Here is a 24,283-nt window from a genome sequence, read left to right on the forward strand (position 1 = left end):
ATTTAGGGGAATTTTCATAGTGACCAAACCATGTTTTCTTGCTGCAATTTTGAATCTATGACTATTTGTATTGTACTTTGAGAGATAGGAAAGAATTTATATCCTTCTTTGTGTCTGTGTCTCTCTTTAAAGATCTCTTAACTGTTTCTGAGCACTAGTATCCTTCAATCCCTCTTGTTGGGACATATTTTCTAATACCTAGTTGGTGATGGTTGTCTTTGGGCTCTCTGTGATCAGTCTATCAGTAAATAGTTCTAGTACCAAGTGCAATTGAATCCTTAGGCCAATATATTAGAAGTGTCTTTACTCACGGAAGAACAGGTTTGTACCAGCTACAACCATAAATATATTAAGATCATATGAAATATGTGCTGAATGTGTTTTTCATTTAGTTGGAGGTTGTGTGGGAAATGGTAATATCTTAAAATCTGTATCATTCAGTCATCTTACATTGTTGTTGGGTGATTTCTCTCTAGCCAGAAAATGGCCTGCCATGCTCAGAGAGGTGTGTGTCTGTCCCAGAGGCCTGAAAATGCTGGTTCTTATGCTGCACCAAGAACACTCCAATCTTTGTCTCTGTCGAAAGCTGCACAGTGAGCGTTTTTCATAAATACGTATATATAAAAATACATAAACATCTGTTTTCCCTGTTGGATTAGAAGCAGTATCTTATTAGTGGTCATGATTCCTGAAAACCTGAGATGATGCTTCATCTGAAAAGCTTGAAGAAAGATTTGACAAGTTCTTTTGTTTGAGAAGTCTGTCACACAAAATGTCCATGGATTGTGAAAAGAAAAAGGGAATTGGAATGTAAGATAGGCAACTTTATTCATATTTAGAGTAACTGAGAAGTGTAAGAGATTAATATGGAGTTCTAAATATGGAAAAAGATACTGATAGAGAAATTATTGTTTGATAATGTAATCTTATCAACCAACTTTGCTTAATGTTTGTACTTGTTTCTACTTCCATGTGTATGTTCAAGTTTAAATGTATTTGAGTTGAAAGCTCTGTAGCGCCTTTCATCTAAATATGTCAGGAATTACAAACACTAAGAACTTTGGCATTTACATGACACGATCTTGAGGGAGCACTTCACCCAGCTCTGCAGTGCTACCAGCTGCAAGAAACAACACAGGAACTCTCACTGCATACCGTACTATCACTTTTTAGAAGCAGGAGAATGGCGTTGTGGTTTATTTGTATCCCACTATTTGAAGAAGACATCGATGCTGTCCATATTCTATCGGCAGCGGACTACCATGTTTGTCATTTAGTGTCAAAATGGGCAAGACCTGTCAAGCAGTACCAATGTAAATGCTGTTGGAAAAGGAGTCTACCTGCCACAACATGCAAGATTTCACTCTGGAAATATTTCACAAATGAGCATTAATTTTTTAATTCCACCTCAAAAAACCTCAACAAACTAACATAAGAAAAAGGAAGTTGGGGAGCCCTGTGCTATTCTGGATATGAAAAAGACACAGTATTTTCAGGAAACATTTGAAAATGAGCAATAAACCCTGTCCTCCCAGACCTCCAGTGAGGATGGTCCATCTAGAGACAGAATATTTCGTGGCTTGGGAGTAGTGAGGTGGGGTATGCTGTACTGTTTGGGGCATATTTAGTTGCTGGAAAAATGAAATACAAGGTCACGCGTGGATGCACTTAGCAACTAGAGGGACTGACAAACAAACCACTCGCAGATAGTACTTTTCTGGGTTTGTAATAAAATCCTAGAAAGGGGGAAGAGATATCTACCTGAATTGAATTTAACTTTGCTGTGGATATCTTAGAACTAAAGTGCAATAAAGTACTTTCTTTTGTAGACTGCAGAACAAGTTTCTCCTTTTCCTCAGGAGATTTTTAAATTGTATGTTGAAGAAGAGTGCTGCTTCCTTCTGAACACCCTGAAATCAAGGCATTTGATATTGCTTGTTGCTCTTATTAAGTCTCAAAGGAGAGTGTTTCTGCCAGCCTGTTATATGGCAAAATTCATATTGATAGAGTGGTGGTGTTATTCATTATCTAGTAGCCCAGTTTCCTGATTGGAAATAACTAAAGGCAACTGTAACATTGTTAAAGTGCATTACAAAGAGAAAGAACTAGTTTTCAAATGAAAAGTAATTGAATGCAATCTCTTAATTTGGGGGGGGAAGCATACAGATTTGTCCAATTCAAATTTAATGTTTTGAGAAGACACAGATTTTGTTAAATGGTATTTCAGGCTTGACCACTGTGAATAGACCTTCAGTACAGAGGTGTGACTCTTGAGTTGGGAGAATCCTGGCACTGTAAGTGGTTGGGGAGGGAGGTAATATGACTTGTTGATGTCAAGAATGTATGAGGACCTTAGGGCAACTCACCAGAGGGATTCAACTTGGCATCAGTTTTAAGGGTGAAGGAACATGAACTAGAAAAACTAGACATGACACAAGAAGGGAAACTCAGTTGTACTGGTTCTGATATCCAGTACTGGCTTTCTGTGCCATAGCTGGTGTCTGGCTGAGAAGTGCTCCTTCAGGAGCTTTGGGCTGTCAGAAGTTTTGAATCATTGATATTTTCCAACAGGAGCGTTTTTCTCTCGGTGATTTCTCTGTGTGTCTGATCTTTACTAAAATTCTTTGTACAAAAAATTATCCTGGAAACTGACAAGTGAAAAGCAAACCAGGAAACTTTGCTGAAAAACATGTTTATTGGCATCTACATTATGCATTTTGCAGACAACAAAGTAAAAACAAAGGTGCTTCTGAGAGTACTATGCATAGTCAGTCCAGAACCTTGATTTTTCTGTAGCTTTGACACTGAATTTATATTTTTTTCATAATGAACGGGTGGGTGGTTGTACTAGAAAAACATGTAGTCATGATTCAATGTCTGATCAACTGTGTTTCTATCAGTCCTGGTGAAACTTCAATGTAGCACAGGTATGACTAGGATTCTCTAGCATCTCTTTCGCCAGTCCTTCTCCATGCCTTAGTTCTCTGGCAGATGAGGAGATACTTAAGGTAAATATTCTGTTAGTACATGGGATTAAATGGAATTAGCTGCTTTTTTTTAGAAGACATTTTCATCTTGCTGTTCTGGCTTTTCATACACCATTAGGCACAGAAGAGAAGATAGTCATTGTATCATGGCTTGCTCAAGCAGCTTAGCGGTGTCTTTTTATCACAGGAAGGGAACTGCATTTTATTTTATTGCTTAGTCTGGGTACTCTTGTTGGAGGTAAGCTTGCCCCGTGCAAAAGTTTAAAAACCCCATAATTCACTGGCCAGCACCAGAAGCATCATTTCTCTGCTGTGAACAGGGAGTGCTTTGCTTGTTCTACCCTTCTGTGCCCGATGTAGCCTAGTTCTGTGTGTACTCTGAGTCAGAACTAGACCATTACTATGTCTTAAACCAGTTATTAATGATGAGTTTTCTACTGATGGAGTAGTGTATTCCTCCCTGGCTGGAGAGCAGGAGTTTAAGTAATGCTATTCTTGAATTTTAAAGAAAACTTTTAAAGGTCTTAGAAGGCCTTTAAAAAAGGGTCTCCCGATGTGTCTCACTGGCATTTGACAGATAGAAAGCAAATCTTTACCTGTTCACGAGCAATGCTTGATCATGTCACTTGGTTGTGGGATATTTGGCAAGTGATAAGGCTTCCTGTTCCCAAGTCTGTCAACTGGCCGTATCAAAGTGGTAAAGCATTTGGAGCACCAAAGAGAAATAGCTTTGCCATTAATACACGTTTCTGATAATTGTAACGAGAAAATACTTGCGTATATATTAGATGATAGTTTTCTTGCCCTACATGGTTTTTGCTTTACTGTTTCTATCTCTTTGTTGCATGGGGATCACAGTTGTCAGTGCAGATGTCTGACTTTTTTACTGTAGTCAATTGCAGTATCAGTAAAATGCAACATGTGAAAACCTATATAGCTGATGAATAGCAATTTCTCTTGTCCTTGAAGTGAAGATTAATTTAGTAACCTAAAGGATGGGGTTTTTTTCCTCCTCTTAACTACTGTGACACTGTAGAGGGTACTCATTTCTAGAAATATTGACTTAGACTGGTGACAGATGAGGGGTTTCTCCTTTCTTAAAGGAAATCAATTACAAGACATTTTTGGGTTGAGATTTCCCTGCAAGATTTAAGCCTCCATCATGCTACAGAGAATTTGAGTTATAGTGCATCTGAGAAAAGTTGAAAACATTTTGCTTCTCTGTGTTATTTTTACACAAATCAACCTGAGTTTATTTCCTTTAAGTGCTTTATCTGGCATACGCATCCCTTTACTATTGGGTGATTTTTGAATTAGCTTTATAAAGATTACATGGATAGACACAGCATTGTCGTAGTTAATAGAAACCTGTGCAGTGAGGTCTATGGGCTGCAAGATCACTAACAGTGCCAATGACAGTGAAGTATGGCCTTATCGAAAGGAGAATTCATAAGAGGCTGCCCTGGGACACTGCACCACTGTCCTTCTGTGTATCCTGACAATGTTATCTGTCCTCTCAGTACGGAGTATCAAATGTCTGTCATGAGTACAGAAATTAATTTAATGTCACCTGAAGACATGCAATTAATCTTTTAGAGGTTTTCATAATACCTTTACAGAAAGAGTTGCCAGTTTGGCGGATTTGGATTTTGGGGTTTAGCAGAAGATAAGGAAAATTAATTTTTCATCAGGGTTAATACAAGCTAGCAGGGCCACAAAGGCTGAGAAAAATGGTTTGGGAATTTGTCAAGTGTTGTCACTCTAGAATAATGCTGCTTAACGTCTGATAGGTGTAATCAAGAGTTGAGATTTCTATAGAGGGGGATTAATCAATTTGCTCACTACAGAATGCAAGTTGGTGATACCATTCCTTCATGGGGTTTAAGAATGAAAATAAGATTTGATCTGTCAAATTGCAAGCAGCTCTGACAGTATCAATAGGCATTTTTATCAGTACATTTTAAAGCATTTGTTATAAATAAATTTGTCCTGCTAATGTTGGTGGCAAATAAACTTCATCTTCATTGTAAAACTGTCATCGTGATTATGATAGAGAGCTTCAGCTTCTAAATTTAAGCAGTCCCTTATAAAAGTCTGCTTTTAGAATTTATGATCTCATATTTGACAGAATGGTCTTTTAAGTTTCTCAAAACACAACGCTGACTATATATATATATATATGTATAGTGAGAGAGTCTCACTATTGAAAAACATCCTTGATAAGTATCAGGGAATCAGTTCTAAAATTCATGGCCAATTATGCTATTGAGTAGCATAATTTCCCTTTTTTGTTAATCCAGTTTCAGCTCAAAACTGTATAGACTCTTCCACAGTAGAAGAACCATTCACCATGTAGATCAAACCTTTTTGCTGCAATCTTTTGAGTTATATTACATACAGTATTTGAAATTAACTTGTTTTGGCATCACTAACAATATTGCAGTACTTGAAATGTGAAAGATAGCTTTTATACTTTCCCCTGAACTGAAATCCTGCCACGTAAAAAAAGGACATTTTCATTACTCCAGAATTAACCAAATGGTGGTAAAGTTTCAAGAGAGCTCTTTCCTGGCTATATGTTAGGAAGGTCGACCCTTTATATAACTTGGAAATTCAGAGCTTGAAGCTCAGAATGATTTGTGATACAGAAATTATGCAGTAGACAATAACAGAAAAACATTCTTCATTTATTTGTTCACAAACAAAGATTGGAAATGCACTTTTCTGCTGAGAAAGTTAGAGGAAACTTGCAGTATAATAGCAGAGCTTGTATCAATCAATCTCAGGTTTCTGTGGGGGACTGAGAAGTATTCTACCTGGTTTCAGCACTTTGTGCATCAAATTGTATGAGGCAGACCATGATGATGAATAGATGCATCTCTGAAAAATTTAGTGTTGCCCTGTACATCCCAAAATGCTATAGAAAAAATGAGATAAACTGTATTTTGACAAGAGAAAAATTGAAATTTTAATACCTTCTTCTGCTGCTCTGTGTTTAAATTTGGGCAGGGCAGTCATGTAAGCTAACGAAAAATTAACAATACAGAAATTGTCTTTAGGAAAAGCAAGAGTTGATTTCAGATGAGCTAGAATTGAGACATTTTAAGTAGAAGAGATGCTAGCAGTTTAGCTTCTATGATATAGATGTCATTTTGGGTAGCTTCTGCAGTACAGCTTCAGTTCGCTTAGCTGCTTGCCTGTATATCTTTGCTGTGTGTTTTGATTTACCTTCTGGGTGCCAGCTTATTGTATACCTCATGAGTGAAAATCAAGAGTCAATAGATGTACAGTCATCTTTACAATCGTATGTCTTTTCCTCCAAAACTCTCATGTTCTCATAGAAGCATGTGACCTGTAAGTAATGTTCAGAGGTTTTACAGGTTTAAGTCCAGATCTTAAAAGCTCTTTGTGGGTGTTTTGCTTGACTCAGTTCTTCATTGGTGTGCCTGAAGAAGCTGCTAATTGTCTTGCATAAAAGTTGTTTAAAGGCTGATGTTGATGGTGAGTCTAATCTGCCACTAAGTACTACATAGGTTGTTCATTTTGGCTTGGACAGTGCTTGTCCTTGCGCTGTCATGTCTTTAACCAGTGAAAAAGGAATTGGTGCTAAAATTTATCATCTGAGCCTGTGTTGTTTCACTTGTTAGGCACATAGTGACCTAGGAGTTGCATTTGGTTTTCATTTTCTTAAGAAAACCACCAGATTTTGTCTTCAGTTGAAGCCAGGGCTACTTGTAATGGGAAACAATGTCTTGCTGACTTGTAGGGAGCACCGTTAGTCCTTGAGCACCAAGTCGCTCGCTCACAGATCTCTCTTGAGAAGTGGTGCTTGCAGGTTCATCTCTGCTTCCCCTCTTCAAGTCATCTTAAAAAGTAGATGTTCAAAGCAATAGTAAAAGAAAGGGTTTGATCCGATTGCCCTTTCTTCCTTCTTGCAGGAACAAGCAGACCTTGCTCCACCCCCTTTTCTTATCCTATGGACTTATATTGGTTTGTATAGGTGGTCTTATTTCTGAGTCTGGAGATGTTTCTAGCTTTTCAGATTTTTGCTGGAGCATCATGCTAGCAGTGAAGCACAAAGCTGGCATTTGAGACCCCAACAGGGAACAAACCCCGTCAAATTTTTCGTCAGTGTGAACCAATTTTGCGTGCTTATGCCTTTGATTCTGTTATAGTTGTGTGTTTTAGTTTATGAAGTTTTATTTAGTGATTACTGGGCTTGGTAGTTAAATATTACGTGGTTGTTGGCCATCCTAGCCTTTTATGGGAAATGATTGTTTGCTTTTGAAGTTTCAGTAATGAGCATGTTCTATGTGTTTTGTACCTGAGGGCTTCACCCTCAGATGCTCTTCCTATATGCTGGGATTACTTTTTGGTTTGGAAAGAAATTGTTGCAAATATTTATGATTGTTTTTCACAGCAGGCAGTTAGTAGAGATTAGATTTTAACTCCCAATTACGGCATTTAAATCCCACCTAGAAATTTTTTGTTCCTTTTAGTTTCATCATCTTCCCAGCTGCTGTAGGGTTGAATAAAATAAATTACTGATCAGGGCATAGGGCTTATGGTGATGCTGATATTGGAACTAATACTAAAATGAGGAGGATTTAATGCTGGTTTCCTGGCAAGGTTTTGTTTGTCTGCATACATTTGGGTTTTTCAGGGGAGGAGGAGAGCTGTTACTTTTACATTTTTGAGCAGTAATTGAAGAGAGAGACTCAAAGGAAAGCTTTATAATTTCTCACTAGTTACTGCTCTCAAAGGTTATATACAAAATTTTCTGTGACACCACAGAGCCATTCAGTTTAGCAGAGTAAAAAACATATTTGATTAGAAACGGAAAAAATAAATGCAGTTTTCAGTTGCTTTCTTGCTTTGGACACTGTGGACGAAAGTCCTTAAGTGGGAAGACCGTAAAGATTTTCCCTATGACGGATTGTGGTTTTTAAGTGTTGATGGTGCAAGGGCTGATGAACCTGATTTGTTTGGGATTGAAGTAGTTGAGTTCTTGAGAAGCTGTTGCCTGCATATACTTGATAATACAGAGTACTTTAGGGATGTCAATTCTGTACTAGTGAACTTGCAAACATGAGACTATCCTAGATATCACCTATACCAGACTGACTATCTTCAAATGATGGTGAAGAGACTTGGTAACCAGTCCTCGGTAGGTGTTTTTGTTTGCTTTTTGTAATTCTGTTGGAGACATAATGACTGACACTGTCAATCTCGCTCTTAGACCATAAACCTGAAACATGAAGCCCTCTGGTTCCTGACATGTTACAGATGCAGAAGGAGTTTTGACTTGTGAATATTTAAGGAGAGTGAATAAAACCTATGTAAATAAAGATGCCTTCACAATATTTTTAATTTTTTTTTTTTTCTTTAGACATGCCTTCTGTTTGAGAGCTTTTGCGGGGTTACCTGAGGTGGGTTTAGGGGCTTTGGCAAAGCCTTCTGTGTGCAGATATATAATGTTCACTAATATTTGAGTTCTAAAATTGGAGTCAAGGTATAGATACTGCTGTTGAAACCATGCAATAATCTGATGTGCTTTACAGTTGCAAAAGTATCTGATCATTTGTTGGGCTCTCCTGTCTCTTGCTCCATGGGATATTTTTGAGTGACTGAGCTGATCTGGGTAGCAGGACACAAATTCAAGAATCGACTTTCTGTTTGTAGAAGAAGCTGAACTGTTTGAGTAGAGGCAGTGGAAAGGAATTATTTCTCAGTGCTTGCAGCATATGCTTTTGCTGAGCTTCATTGCACTCAGAGATGTAGTGGAAAGAGCTGCACTGGATGAAAGAGGCACTGAGGTGGTGTTTCGTTATACTTGTGATTATAAATATCTATAATAGCTTTATAAAACAAACAAAAAACCCCCCACTTTGAGGAAGAAGTGTTCCTAGTATGGACAGTGTTTGAGGAAGGAGACTGCTTAAAAGGCTGCAGGCATAGAAGTTAGCAGAATAAGTACGTGCTTCAAAAGAAATACCAGCTTTTAACTAAAGAGAGGTTGAAGTTTTAAAGATGAGCAGAGTATTCACCTGGTTCTTCCAGCCTTCACAGTTCTTTGCTCCTTCTTCTGCAGTGTGTATGTGTCTTTTTTTTTTTTTTTAAAAAAAGTAATAAAAAAATAACACACACCGTAGTTCACATGTAACCTGGGAAGGAAGAATGATTTGGAAAGAGAAGTGAAAACGCCTTGATGCTTTGTATATGAAAAGACATTTTTGAACATTGTAATTATAATAAAGTCTGAACAAAGTAAACTGTTCTTCAGATACCGTGGATTTATTTTAGGCTGAAGCACAATTTCCAGGCTGAGCCCTTGCACACGCTTGCCATGGCCGCCAGTTTGCTTTAGCAGGCAAACTGCTGGGCGTTCTCTGTGCGCTGAGCGAGCTGGATGTGGCAGGAGGCTGCTCAGGGCGAGGGTTTGCAGTGCCTGGACATTGAGCCGCCTGTTGTGTTGTTGATTTCAGCAGGGGGGAGAGGATGCTGGCTTTTTTCACCCAGAGGGCCAGCCCCAGCGGCCTCAACAACCCCCGGAGCCGAAACAGCAGCCAGTGCGGAAGGTCACATTGACAAAGGGAATGCAACAGCAGCAGCACCAACAGCAGCAGCAGGCTCAGATCCATTCACCAGCTCCTCAAGGAGTCAAAAACATCCAGGGAATCCATCAACCTAAAAAGGTGATTTTTAGATGCATATTGCTGCTAGAAGTTTTACTGTCTAGCTGTGTTGCTCTATTAATAACTAGCATTCTGTTTGTCAATTGCTAGCGCAGGGCTGCATGACTCAGGAGATGCATAATTGCATATAAAGCTTTTAATCTAGAGAGACCTGTTTGTGTCCAGCACAGACTGGCGATGCCTGCAGGTTGTTTCATCTGCTGGCTTTCTGGCCAGCACAGTACTCCCTGGGGGAAATGCTCGCGTCCCGACATAGCTACTGTAGGAGACGGTATCCAACCTGCTTTCTGGCTCTAAAACCAAGAGTTTTTCCGAAGTTGTGCTTAAGCTTTTATTCCAGCTGTTTCCTGCATACGTGGAAGCACACAGTGACTGTTTCAGGATGCTCTTTGGTCGATCCTCAGAGTTGGTATCACTCCGAACAGTTGGTGATCTCGTAACTTGATTTTTGCACTGATCATGCACGGGGAGGAGGCAGGGAGAGGATTTGAGTGGCAGTGGCGTGTGCCTTCTCAGCATTTGCAAACTGGCACGCTCCCTGAAGATAGCTGGTATTTTGGCTTTTAAGTTATTTCTTGGTTTTGAACTGTTGGGTATAATCTTCCTGCTACATGTAAGGATAAAGTTTCCTTGCTGATACAGAGGGGTGTGAAAAGTCGTTACCCTCCATAGGCTTTTCAAGTAGGAATCGAGAAACTGTGTTGAGTGTTAACTCAATGTGAAGTGTTAACTCTGTTTAATGTTCGTTACTCTCGTTTCATTGTTATTTTTCCTCTCTCCAACTGTTCAACCTTTAATTTATAAGAATAAAACCCACACATTTCCTACTCCAGAGAATACTGTGGTGCCAGATCCTACAGGATTTGGGGGAAAGGAACTTTGAAAAAAAGTTGTTTTAAAGTTACTTAGCATATGCAAGTACTCCATCCTGATATCAGACCAAGAGTTGCTAGTAAAAGAGACTGGCGGTGCTTGAAAGCACTTTGCTGGTCTTGTGGAGACATTAAATTTATTTGTGGGATGAGAAGAGAAAAATGAGAGGGATCACTGGTTGGTTTTTTTGGCCAGGCTGAAAATATGGTAGCTGAACACATGCTGCTAATGTGATCATTGTTGAAAACTAGGTTATAGATTTTGGTCTGAGACCTTCCACTGCTTGGTCAGTCTGTGCTAAAGCAAAGGCTTTTAGCCTCAATGCAGTATATGTAACTCAATATATAACTTGCTATCCTTCTAAAAGAGGTTTGTATAAGCAGTGGATGAATATGTTAATAAGCGGCCTTTCAGATGGGCAAACAGCAACAAGCTGTTTTAAATCAACGCGTACTTTAATCAAGTCTTTTAGTAAATCGCCAACTTTTATATTGTCTGTCAGATGCAGTGAGCAGAAGCACTAGGTAAGTAAATCAAAATACTGTTACTTTTGTTGTTGGCAGGTCATTATGCACGGCAGAGGCAGAGGAGTAGCAGGCCAGATGGGCCGAGGACGCTTGATGCCAAATAAACAGAACCTGCGAGTGGTGGAGTGCAAACCTCAGCCCTGTATTGTGTCAGTTGAAGGGCTTTCTTCATCAACTACTGATGTCCAACTGAAAAACCTGCTGATGTCAGTGGGACCCATTCAGGTAGGTCAACCTCGCTTTATCATTTTTGTGCCAAAAGGCTTTCATTCCGGAAAGCTCAATTAATTCCCTGACACTAAATACAATGTGTGTTTATTGGTAATTTATGTTTGAAGGCACCCCCACTCACACACGCTACACCTGGTAGCAAAGACAAGCACATGATGATACTGCGGCAGGGGAGGTATGGTAGGATTTTGCTAACCATCACATTCCTGCTGCAAAAGAGTCTCCTTCATTTTGGAGTTCCTGTGCTGTCTCCATTATTTTCTTAGACAATACAACCCTGTCCATTCTGTGAGGTTGTTAAAGCCGAATTATCATATTAAAGAAAATGTCTTTTTGGTTGCTGTCCTTGTTTTTATTGTTGACTTGCACCTACTCTCTTCTTTGACATTTACCTTTTCCTGTCATTGCAGTCCTGGGGTAAGAGCACTTAATGACTGCTACTCAGTGGAGATTTTGTACCATGTAGCACCATCTATCTTTTCAGGTGAAAACACAGTCTCCTTTGAAGGACTTTACTTATCCTTTATTTTTTATAAAGTTCTCTTTAGGAGGGGCCTGTGAGCAGGGTTATGACACATGCACATGCTGTATATCTACTGTGAAGCTTCTGTTCATAAACTGCCTCCTGGAACTGATGTATCAGTTAAACTGACTTTAGGAAAACAGGAGGTTTTCAAAGCACTGAAGGACTTCAGAGGCCTTGTCTGACTTATTGTTGAAAATACCAGTTAATGAATAATGAAACATACAGATGAGGAGAATTTTTTTCCTTGATTTTTTTTTTTTCCCTTCTGAGTGTTCCTTTTGACAAGATCAACATTTTCAGACAAAAGCAGTGCATGAATTGGAGCTATTCTGTGAGACTATTAGTGGGATCATCTTTCTTTTGCAAAACACGCTGCTCTCCTAAAGATGTACACTCTGCCTCACTTCTTCCCAATTTAGTAAATGGAATAATGCTGAATTATTTACATCGTCAATTCCGAGAGGTTTAATTTGTTTGTGAAAGCAAAAATACTCTCACAAAATACTTTGTCCCTTAATGTTCTGTAGTACTCTAGGAAATAATTCATACAGTTCCAAAGCACATTTATTCAGTGTTTACTTGCTAAATCTTGCATGAGAATATTAGAAGGAGATTAGTAAAAACCCTGCTAGGAAATACTCACAATTGAGAGAAGTTATTGAGAATGTGCTAAAAAAATTTATTCAGTACTTGCTGTTTCATAGCAGACTCCGAACTCTGGTCTCTCAATTCAGTGTCACAGACCAGTGTGGAAGGATGTACTTACAGGAAAAAAAACCCAACAAATTTTATAGTGGGATTTGATGCATCCCTGTGCCCTACAGAATTGGTATTCTTGCAGCAGCGTCAGCTGTACCTTTTAGAAATTATGGTTTCTAAATCATCACCTATTTTCACCTTATTAGAGATCTAGAAGTAGTACTTAAAAGAGATGCTTGAATTTAGCTAATGATGCAAAAGGCTTTTGTGCTAATTCTGCACTTGAAATTCAAGTCTGATTTGTAGAAGTCTAGAAATTTCCTGGCTTGTTTGCGACTGATGTTTCACAAGTGTGGATAGTGAGATATGCAGGGGAGAAGTGATCCTTTTGAGGGAAGAATATGAGACACTACCACCATATGCAATATTTAGCTTTTTGGGTTTTTTTTTTTTTGGTACCATGAGAGGTGGTACCACAGAAGTCTTAACACACCAGATGAGGAAGAGGCAGCAGCAGTTTTAAGTGCCTTGTAAGACAAAAACTAAAACCAAAATGTTTGAAAATCTGTGTTGCCCTATTCACAAAAATCACTCTTACACAGATGGTGCTAGATCTTTCAAAGAGATCAATATCCTGAAGCACATAAGTGGATTTTCTTGTGGCTGTAAATTAATGTTTTTACTAGTATTTGTGCTCAGGGCTGTACAAAATCACCTGCAGCTGGAAGTGGTCGGGATAGTGAAGGGATACTCTGCTTGGTTATTTCCTCATCCTTCCTTTAAAATGTGTTTCATGTACGTGGCTTGCAATGAGGAGTGCAGAAGTGAGCTACTGAAGAGAGCTGAGTAGTGGATGGAAGGATTCCTTGCCACGTGGGCTTTGGGGGTTTCATGTGTGCAGACAGTATGTGGGAGAGGCAGGGACAGGTCATGGCCATGGCCAGAGCAAAGAGATCTCAGGAAGTGCAGAGCTCGTAATCTTCTAAGATGAAGTGTTGCAGCCTGATGAACTGAAATAAGAGGGATTTGGGGGGATGGCTATTTTGAGAAATTCTAACTGCTTTTTTTGAAATTAAAGAAGGTGCCCATATTTTTAGCTGTTCAGATGGAGTTCAAGAAGATAGAGGAGGGAAAGGTGGGTCAGTTGTAGCTGACTGCATCTTTAGGATGTAGAACATCGTATCTTTAGCTGTTGATTATATTCAGCAAAACTTTCCTTAATGAACTGAACTCTGTTTCTTGAATTTTGTTTGAGGGGGACATGTGAGTGTCAAATTCATGCTTATTTTTTGCAATTATAAAAAGTTAAAATCTGAATCAGAACTTAAGGAGTTATCTTCCTGCCTGGATAGCATCTTGAAATGACACATGCTGATTACCCAACACCCAAATCCTTGGTTAACGGTAAAGATTCCCAAACTGTAGGACATACGCCTTGGATGGTAATAAGCAAGCATCTTGCTTCACAGTGACATGCAAACGCAGCTCATAAATCTGAATATTGCCTCTTGTATATCAATTTCTGCTGCAGTCAACACACGAATGTGGGAATGACTGTACTGAGGCTAGCTCCCAGAGAAGGGGCAGAAATACTTTCCAATGATCTCTCTGCTCTTTGACAGCAAGAATAGATTGTGAGCACTTGTCCCACCTGGTACAGGTTCTCTGCTTAACCTGCACCTTCCATACTACTGCATCTGTAGAGCATCTGTAGAGCAATTGATCCCACACCGGCTCCTATTTTCAGATATATAGTTTGGCTCCTGGTTTTGTTGCAATGCACTTTACCTGCATATGTTTTCTCAGGAGGAGGATCTTCCCTGGCATAACAGAAAGTTTTAACGTATTTATGGAAAAAGTCTATAACTTATCAATGGAGTGAATGGGGAAGAAGACATTACTTTGTTTCTCTGGGTACAAAAGGATTGGAATTTTTTTTTTAAGCTTTTGCATGTCAGTATCATTATTGAGGTACAAACCTTGGGAAGGGAGGTTGAATACCTCCCTTGATTTATGACGTTCAGTGCTCCTAGCTTTGCCATCGGCTAGGATTGAGGTGGTAGCTCTGAGTCAGGGTTTGAGAATAGCTGGGCATGCATAAGAGAAGATGAAGGAGACTTACAGATGAAGTTGGAAATTCAGCATTTTTTTCCCTTCCATACCCTAGAAATGGAGGAAATTATCTTTTCCCATATATGAGCTTTGAAATACCTTCTGTTGCTTAATCACTGAAGACTCTTAATTCTCATCCTTGCTTCATTAAAGCTTCTCTGTTATTAACATAGGAGAAAAAAATACCATTAAACTTCTCAAGATACTGAATAGAAGAAAATCTTTGGCACTTCAGGAAGAGCCCCTTAGTCATAGCTGCATTTTACAACTCAAACATGATTAAATTAGCAGGAAAAGTGCTTCCTTTCCACATAAGGTTTGCTGTCAGACTCTTTCTGGAGAGGATAAGCTTTCACACACAATGTATCTGCAGTAAAATCTGAGTGCTGAATCTAAGATAATTACATGCTGTAAATAAAATTATGCATTCCAAAGTGTTGGAAACTACAGAAGATTTCCGAGCACACCACCAAAATAAAGCCTCCTGGGGATCATGCTGGAGCAGTGACATTCAGTACACATCCATCCAGAACCACTTGCTAAAGTAGATTACTAATAAGTTGCAAAGGTCATGTAAAACCCAGCGCATTTTTTTTTTTGGTGCTCTTGAATCTGGGTTTAATGTTTATACTGTCTAAAGAGCCTTGTGTTCAGCTACTTATTGCCACCTTCAGATTTTTTTTTTTTTTTGGATGGTAGCAGGTAGAGGGGATCATTTGCTAGATCTCCAGGTAATTTGAGCACTGAGTGACTGTTCTGTGGAGCTGTTTCATCATCGTCTTTAATCATATTTTCTTACAGTAAATGTTGCAAACAAAACATCAGTGCAAAATCTCAGTATTGCTTTGTGAAGATTTAAGATCATAAATTCTGATGTTAAGAGAAAAACACTTGAAAAACACCACTGTTGTATATCAGAGGTGATGAGAATGTTGTGACTATAGGTGTATTTTGAGTAGTTTTACAAAACCGAGTTTTACTCTGGTAACGTCATTTTTTTTCTGGTCTCAGAGGGGAAAAACAATTGCCGTGTTGATGTGCTTCTCTTTGCTTTCTTAGAGTGACAGTGCTACCTAGTGCTCAGTCAGGGTAAAGGCAGCTCTCTGAACTGACACGGTATTCAAAATTGCTGAATTTATTTTTAGCTTAAAGAGATATCCGTGGAAACAAGTACCTGTGGATGAGCGTGCCCAGAACATCAGTGCTCTTGCAGATCAGCAGGGCCGTACTCTGTGTGACACGGCACACGAGGCATGCAGGGCCAGTGTGGTGACCTATGTGGTCTTCCTCCTGTAAAAAACATTTTTAACTGTTGCAGAAGATGTGAGAGAAGACATGGGTGGTTCTGCTGAATCCTTGGGGCTGTGGGAAGAGAGGAGCAGCTCCATCGTGAGCCTGTCCAGTTCAGCCCTGCTGTAGAGCGGTATGTGAGCTACAGATGCCCATCTCAATGACAGATCCTTTCTTCTCATCTCATCTTGCATACGGAGGTGGAAAGCTGAGCACTTTTAAAGGAAGACAGTAGGAAGTCAAAGGTGGCAGAAAAGCAGTAAGGAGGGACAAAAGGTGGAAGAGATCAGTTGCAACAGCTGAGGATAAAATAAATACATTCTGTCCCAGCCTCCATGTCTCTTGGTAATGGCTAGGAAGTGTTGCTCCCAGCTGTCAGGAGACTGTGAGGATAATAAAAATGTGTCTGCATTTATTGATGAGAGGGAAGAATAAATAGAATCCAGTCTTTCTTTTTAGAAAGTGTCTGCCGTGTTGTTGTTGAACTTACTCCAGATCAGGTTGGATCACTCACTGGAGATGATGTTGGTTAGGAAAGTTTACACTTTCTTTTTACATAGATCCTTTTTTAGCAGCTTCGTATGGTCTGCTACTCCTAATCCCAAACTCACTGATGAACTGAATGTGTGGTCTATTAGGTAGTTCATTTACTTCAGTGAAAGAAATTAAGGAGAAAACTTTTATTTCCCACGTGTCTCCTATAATTGAAATGAGTTCTTGCTCCAGTCTCAACTCCTGCCTGCTTGGTTTTCATATCCCAGTGCTCTGTTATCTCCCTTTTAACTTCTTCCTCTCTGTGTAACCTCTTGAGAGTTTTGGTGTCAAAGATGTTTGCTTTCTGCAAGCCATCTCTTGCTTTCTACTCATGGATGTCCTGCTGCTTGTCTCAAGGCTCTTCGTTTTGCAGTGAGGCTTCACTAGAGATTATTGGGCTGCTGTTATCATACAGACTATTCCAATATTATTGTAAATATTACTGATATTGTAAAAGTGTAGGTTTAATTACAGAGTGTGTGTAAAGGAGAAATTTGATGGTAGTGTAGGTCTGCAGGCCTAAAGAAATATCTGCAGAGGGAATGGTCATTTTATGATTAGTCACTGGTAATAGTTCAGTTGCAGAAAAAAACAGAGCTGCTGATTTTTTTATGTTGTTGAATTAAATAGTATGTTTTAAAACAGTTTGTAGGCAAACTCTTAATCAAAAGCATGAGTGATCATGAAATGCTGGTTTTGTTCCATTTTCCATTCAGCACAAGATTTGTATCTTCCCATGGCATTGCCTAAGGAAGCAGAAAAAGGAAATAATCAAGATCAGTATGAGCTCTATGTTGCCTAAATCCTTTCCATATAAAATACTCCTCCTCAGCCTAAACCAGTTTTTTATTTTTAATGCTGGGTATATGTCAGAATGTAATCTCTGTTCCCCAGAATTGAATGGGAACATGCCCAGAATACCTCTGATCTAAAGTTAGTCTCAGGAAGTGCTGTACAGTGGATCTGTATACCTGAATCCGTAAAGTAACCAGTCATTTGAAATCCCTTGGAAGTTTTATTGTATGTATTGTCAATCCTTTACACCTGAGTGGATCCGAGAAGGGGTTTTCATCCTCTGGTGAACATCTGACTAGGTCAATTTAAAGAGAAGATGTGAATGAAGTTGTTTTCTCAGAGCTGTGATGTTTGGGAGGATTGTGATATTTCAGTTTAGGAATTCATGGTAGAAGGAGAATTCTAGGGGAGCACAGTGTGACAATAGGGAAAGCTCCTGGGGAGGAAACGTTTTAAGTGGGAGGCCAAGTGGTGCTCGGTAGAACCAGCTTATCTCCAGAGGCAGTGCTCCATGGCCGGTCATTCCCTGCCTCCCCTGCCTGGCCTTTCAAAATCAGTAGGTTACAGAATAATACTAATTTCAAATCAAATTCCTAATGAGGCATGATACTTTTGGAAAGATAGACTCATATTTTTATCATTATAATGGAGGTCATAAGACTAAGGATTACTTTAGTATGATGTGGTGTTTGAAAATGAGAGAACATCTGTCATTTAGTACTATATGAAGACCTGTCTGATGCTCTTACCTTCTTTGTGATACTACCTCAGGTCTAAAACCAACACACTGAATTAGTTTTTCAGAAATGTATATTGAGTTTGCATGGCAAGGTTTTGGTAGTAGGGTGGGGCTACAGGGGTGGCTTCTGTGAGAAGCTGCCAGAAGCTTCCCCTGTGTCTGTCAGAGCCAATGTCAGTCGGCTCCAAGAAGGACCTGTCGCTGGCCAGGGCCAAGCCCATCAGCGACAGTGGTAGCACGCCTCTGAAATAACGTATTTAAGAAAGAGTAAAAACTGCTGTGCAATGTCAGCTGGGAGAGGAGTGAGAATGTGTGAGAGCAACAACTTTGCAGACACCAAGGTCAGTGAGAAGGAGGGTGTGCTCCAGGCGCTGGAGCAGAGATTCCCCTGCAGCCCGTGGTGCAGCCCATGGTGAGGCAGGCTGTGCCCCTGCAGCCCTTGGAGGTCCATGGTGGGGCAGAGATCCACCTGCAGCCTGGGGAAGCCCATGCTGGAACAGGTGGGTGTCTGAAGGAGGCTTTGACCCCGTGGAAGGCCCACGCTGAAGCAGGCTCCTGGCAGGACCTGTGGACTGGAGCCCACGCTGGAGCAGGTTTGCTGGCAGGACTTGTGACCCTGTGGGGGGACCCACACTAGAGCAGTCTGTTCCTGAAGGACTGCACCCCATGGAGGGGACCCATGCTGGAGCAGTTCATAAAGAACTGCAGCATGTGGAAAGGACTGACATTGGAGAAGTTTGTGGAGGACTGTCTGCTGTGAGAGGGACCCCATGCTGCAGCAGGGGAAAAGTGTGAGGAGTCCTCCCCCTGAGGAGGAAGGAGCAGGAGAGACAACAGGTGATAAACTGACTGCGACCCCCATTCCCTGTCCCCCTGTGTTGCTCAGGAGGAGGTAGAGAACTCAGGAGTAAAGTTGAGCCTGGGAAGAAGGGAGGGGTGGGAAGAAGGTGTTTTTAATATTGGGGTTAATTCCTCATTATCCTACTCTGTATGATTGGCCATAAATTAATTTCCCCATGTTGAGTCTGTTTTACCTGTGGTGGTAATTGGTGAATGATCTCTTCCTGTCCTTGTCTCAACCCATGAGTCTTTGATTATATTTTCCCTCCCCTGTCCAGCTGAGGAGGGGTGTGATAGAGCAGCTTTGGTAGGCACTTAGCATCTAGCCAGGGTCAACCCATCACAAAATGCCATTAATCTGTGGTGCTTACTGTATCTGAACATTATTGAAAGAAGTATTTAATAGAGATGTGAAGGTGTCTGTCTCCACGTAGCACATTACTCAAGCATTAGAGTACAAACCAGAAGTCATCTAGATTTTGTAAAGAAAAAAACCCAAAACTTACCACCAGTAGTGTGCAAGGCATTTGTGTTGTGGCACTCGGGGTATCAGCCATAGCACGAGCTGTTAAGGATTTGGCAGTGGAACAGGTCATTGGTGTGGTCCTCTGTAGCAATCCTTTGGTATTTTTGGAAATTGGTGTTGCAGGAGGGCTAGCACTTCTCACAAAGGACTAATATATTTACAGAGAGTTGTAGGTCCGTTTGGCTTTGGCTCAAATGATGGATAAACAAGATTCTGAGCAACCAAGAATCTTGTAAGTCTTGCCCATATTAAACCTTGTCAAGCAGAAATATTTTCTTCAGGACTAAAAATTGTTGTGCTTCCTACTAATTGTCACACACTGTGGATTTCTTTATCTTATTTTTCCCCTCTCAGATCTGTATTCTCACCTTACTTTGGCCGTGATCTTCTCAGCCTCTTGCTGTTTTAGTTAGCTCTTGCTTCAAGGCTTGGTGATCTGTAGGAGAGGCATCCATAATTTCATGCTTCACATGGAAGTTTTAACTTCACTGAGGTCAGTAGTCCAGAAATTCCACAGATTACACAAAAAAATGTGTTTTCTTCAAACTATCGCTGTTAACATCATCTAAGTGCAGTATCAGCTCTAAACCGCGTATCATCCCAAATTCAAAGAGACAGAAATAATCCAGTAGGATGGGTATGCAGTTATTTTACTTAAGGTTTCTGCTAAAGTGGAACACCCATTTGCATTCCCAGCTGATAACTCATCTGCTCAGGGTGGGATAGCAACAGCTCAGGACCTGCACACTCTGGCAAAATCGCACCTACTTGCTCTGTGCCTGACAGTTCTGTTAAGCATAAAACTCAGAGTTGAAATAATAATGCAGATAAGTAGATATTGTCCCAAAATCAGAACATAAATTTTCAAGAAATCTTTGTTAGGAGGATGAATAATGTTCATACTTGCAAGTCATGATAGATGAGGGTTCATTTGAAAACACAATGTAGATCACAATTTATGTTGAGATATTAAAAATCTTTGTCAGCAAAGATATTTATGGTGATATTTCAGGCCATTGTGGTCATATCATCAAAGTGATTTAGCTTAGTAATTGTCTTTTTTCTTGCTAAAATAAAACCAGAACTTTTTTTAATACCTAAATAAGGTGTATATACCTAATATACCTAAACAAACATGAAGTGACTCTGCATCGTTTTCACTACCATGGTTTGAGCACAGTGGAGGCTGAGAATTTGTATTAAAACAGTTTGAATTAAAATTTTTTTGACAGTTTCTAACTGGAGAAGTATCATTTGTGTAGCATTAGTTTATCCTTTCATTTTGCAGTCCTTAATTCTCTCTCTTGTTAAAGCATGGGCATGTGTAACTGCAGTAGTTGAGAAGAACCTGGTGCTAGAAGTTACTGCCTTACCCTGGGCTGTTTAATGGATGGTATTTAGGTAGTTCAGCGAAGGATCAGATGGGTTGGAGTTTTGTTTCCACAGTTGTCTGTATTGACAAGTGAAATTAAGTCTGATAAAGATACTTTTCAATAGACTTACCCAAGAATTGATGCCTTGTTGCCAAAGCAATTGAGTATTGAAATTAAAATGAATTTAGTGCTTTGATTGCATTTTTTTCTTTGGAAAATAAAGCCGTAATACAGCATAAGAACAGGCTGTGACATAATACCCAAACTAGTCAGTCAGTAAACTTTAGTAATTCATATGAAAGTATAAATAAGTTATCTATAGTAATATTTAGATACTTTGCCTAATTTTGCTAGTAAGTCTGCACTATACCAGAATATCTTCTTTTAGTCAATTTTTTTATATGCTGATTACTGAGCAGCTTCTTAATAATTTATCATTATAGTATAAACTGCAAAATCACATTTTGCTTTTGTGCATCTCCAGAATATTAATGCACTAATAGCTCAGTTCTTGTGGAAAAAGTTACTAAATGCAGCTTCTCTTCCTCAGTTGATCACAACAGGGCTCTGGAGCATAAAGCATTGGGAGAATCTCCTGTGGTAGTTGAGTGAGACCTGACGTTGTTGTGAGGATTGGTTGTCAGCAGGAGGGCTGAAGATGGTTGAGGAGAGGGGAGAGAAATGGGTGACAACAGGACATGCAGGGTACCGCTGAAGGGATGTGTCCCAGGTTCCTTTCCAGCTCTTTTCCAACTGTTCTCTGAAATAGTTGTCCTTTCAGTGATTCAGACAGTTTTTTTCTCATATTAAGTGTCAAGTTCTTTGAAAGGAACAGATCTACTACTTTTTTTTTTTTAACTGCACTTCAGAGATTCTTTTTTTTCCCACTCTTACAAGTCTCTTGTTTCTAAATCTCATTTAATGGCTGGGATTAATTCTTAGTCTTCAAAGTTTAGTGATAGGATTTACCTGGTCCTTAGTTCTTTTCTAGCTAGAAAACTGATGTCGAAGAATGTGTATTAGATACAGTTCTATAAATCATAATGAAGTGACCAGTAAAGGAGAAGAACACAAACTTTAGCAGATAGCCTCCAGAAGAGCTGAGCTTTGTCCAGGGTCTTTCATTGGCACTTTCTGCAGCGTGACTGTATTCTTGTTGGTAGAATGTGCTTAACTTTGTCAAGAGCTTTCTGATTAAGAAAACAAAAATCATCTGCCATGTGTTCTACTTTTTTTACAGCTAAATCCCATTCCTACCAGCTGAGAAACCAAGAAGTTACAGTGACTTAGCTAAATCTTTACATCACAGCAGCTTTCCAAAAACTATACAGTGCAGATTAACCTGCTGTGCTTATCAAGTTTGCTGAAACCTTTTAACTTTTCCTCAGCTTTCACTTTGAAATCACAGGAGTGATGGAAGTATTAAACTTCTGTGATTTTCCTGGTGGGAGGGAGGTTTCCTGTCAATTACAAGAAGGTGCAAAGTAGCTACTGCCAAAATTAATTAGTTCAAAATCACAGGTAGATAAGTTACAGAAAGAACCTAGAGCTGAATTGTCTGGCTTAGATATGAAGAAATATGACTATAGGGTGTCGTCACAGCTCTTGCTAAATAAGCAACGTGAGTCTTAGCTCTTCAAAAAAAGATACAAGTAGGTAATTTTAATAGCAAATTTCATCTAGGCATTTGACATCTTGCTTAAAATGCTGCATTAGCTTGAACAAACAGGGAACACATTAGTTGAATTAAAGATTCTTTCACTGAGAGATCTCAGAAGTATGTTACCCTTAGAATGTATCAACAAGTGGGGTTGTGTATGGTTTCCTAAGGAGTAGTTGTTTGTCTAAAGATAAGTGGTGGTACTTTAGTAGTCTAGATGATGATACAGAGTTTTTGCAGGTAAAGTTTAAAATCCTGGAGACTGACCACCAGAGTGCTGGAATCATCCAAATGTGTGAGGATGCTGCTGAGTTCCAGGGGAAATGCAGGAGCAGAGAATTATCTTTATACTTACCCATTGGGAGGTTATAATGAAATATATATAATGAAATATTTCTATATAGAAAAGTTTTAAAGTCTCTCTTTATATATGCGTGCGTGTATATATTTGTATGTGTAAGTATATATATATTAAAAAATACATATAAAGCTCAGTACAAAACTGGATTGGCTTTATGTAGAAACTTATGCACAGAGAGCAATGTTAGTAATTCTTTAATTCTGCATCCGAAGTTGTAAGAACAGTTGGAAACTGGAACCTCAATCAGAACAGTTCTGTCTTGAATGTATGCAGCATAGGCCATTAAATATTCAGAACTTGCCATGAGATGCTGGAATCACTGTGACATGGAGCTTTAAAATTACACTTCCGAAGCCTTCAGAAGATCTGTTTTAACCTAGTTCCTGTGAAATCTGTGGCCTGTGTTCACAGGCAGTGAGATGACAGGACCATAGCATCTCCATCCTGAATATTCTGTGATGCTGAACAGTCGTATGTTCTCACTGATTGTTGGGTGTGTACCTACTTAACGTGTAAAACTTCATCTTGAATTTCTCAAGTGTCTTTTTGAAAAATACGCTATTATAACTGAAGCTCTAACTCAGAGCATCAAATTCAGTCTTAGTAAGTCTGATAACTTCTCATTACCAAGGCCACAGGACTGCTCTCTGGGATCATCTTGGCATTACCTGGGCTTCCTGCTGCAGCAGGGAGCAAGGACATGAGTTCTCCAAAGCCCTGACTGAGGTGTGCTATAGTTGTGGAGACCTCAGTACTACACAGGGGGTTTTTTGATAGTTACAGCATTGTGAAATGCTGCTCTCGTGGTATGGGAAGCATGTATCAGATGGACTTGTCTGGGTAGGTGAGTGTTGCATGGTGTCCTGTTACTAGCAGGACTTGGAAGTGGTGACCTGAGTCATCTCATCAGGATTGTGTGGTGGTTAGTGTCTGTCAAAAGCTATCCACTGTTTTAAAACAGTGTGAGGATATGCAGTTTAGAGATCAAAACCTACCACTTCTTTTTCCTGTTTCTGTCCTGTTTAAGCCGTGGAAAGCCTGTATCCTTTAATGTACGTCAGATGAATGACTCCAGGTGCTTGTGTGTGAAGTTGAGCTCTGCCCAGTGAATGTTTCTTACTCGGTGGGAGTTTGGCCACAGAGTTTGGTTCATCTGTATGGATTGAATTGAAGAACTGTTGTTTTTGCTTAACGAGTGATGGTCTGAGTTTTCCAGTTGGTACAGTTGCTTAATGCACCTGCTCAAACACCTTCAACTGGGTCTCCTCTCCTTCCATTCCTTGGACACCAATAAGAGAAATGAAGTATGTTTCTGAGAAGAGAAATATGGAAGAATTTCATTTGGTTTGGTGCAAAATGAAGGGTCTTTTAAAGTGGAACTTTGAATATTAAAAATATATTTTGGCATTTTGTCTCTGCAGAGTTTACAGATGCTTCCTCAACAACGGAAAGCCATAGCAAAATTCAAGGAGCCAGCACATGCTTTAGCATTTCAACAGAAATTCCACAGGTAAA

General features: G+C 39.6%; 1 protein-coding gene across 11 annotated transcripts in view; it reads left to right on the forward strand.

Annotated features, from left to right (window-relative positions):
* RBM33 (RNA binding motif protein 33) overlaps positions 1 to 24,283 on the forward strand; it is a 102,798-nt gene that overhangs the window by 75,063 nt on the left and 3,452 nt on the right. For 3 of the 11 annotated variants that reach the window (XM_074831513.1, XM_074831530.1, XM_074831599.1), the window contains 3 exons: positions 9,473 to 9,682; positions 11,119 to 11,307; positions 24,190 to 24,278. In XM_074831513.1, coding sequence (XP_074687614.1) covers positions 9,473 to 9,682; positions 11,119 to 11,307; positions 24,190 to 24,278 — 488 coding nt within the window. Of the gene's footprint in view, positions 1 to 476; positions 9,265 to 9,472; positions 9,683 to 11,118; positions 11,308 to 24,189; positions 24,279 to 24,283 lie in introns of those variants that run through there. The other 8 variants (XM_074831589.1, XM_074831550.1, XM_074831521.1 and 5 more) reach the window with 7 other exon arrangements.

This window comes from Strix aluco, chromosome 1 (assembly GCF_031877795.1).
Source record: "Strix aluco isolate bStrAlu1 chromosome 1, bStrAlu1.hap1, whole genome shotgun sequence".
Classification (NCBI taxonomy): domain Eukaryota; kingdom Metazoa; phylum Chordata; class Aves; order Strigiformes; family Strigidae; genus Strix; species Strix aluco.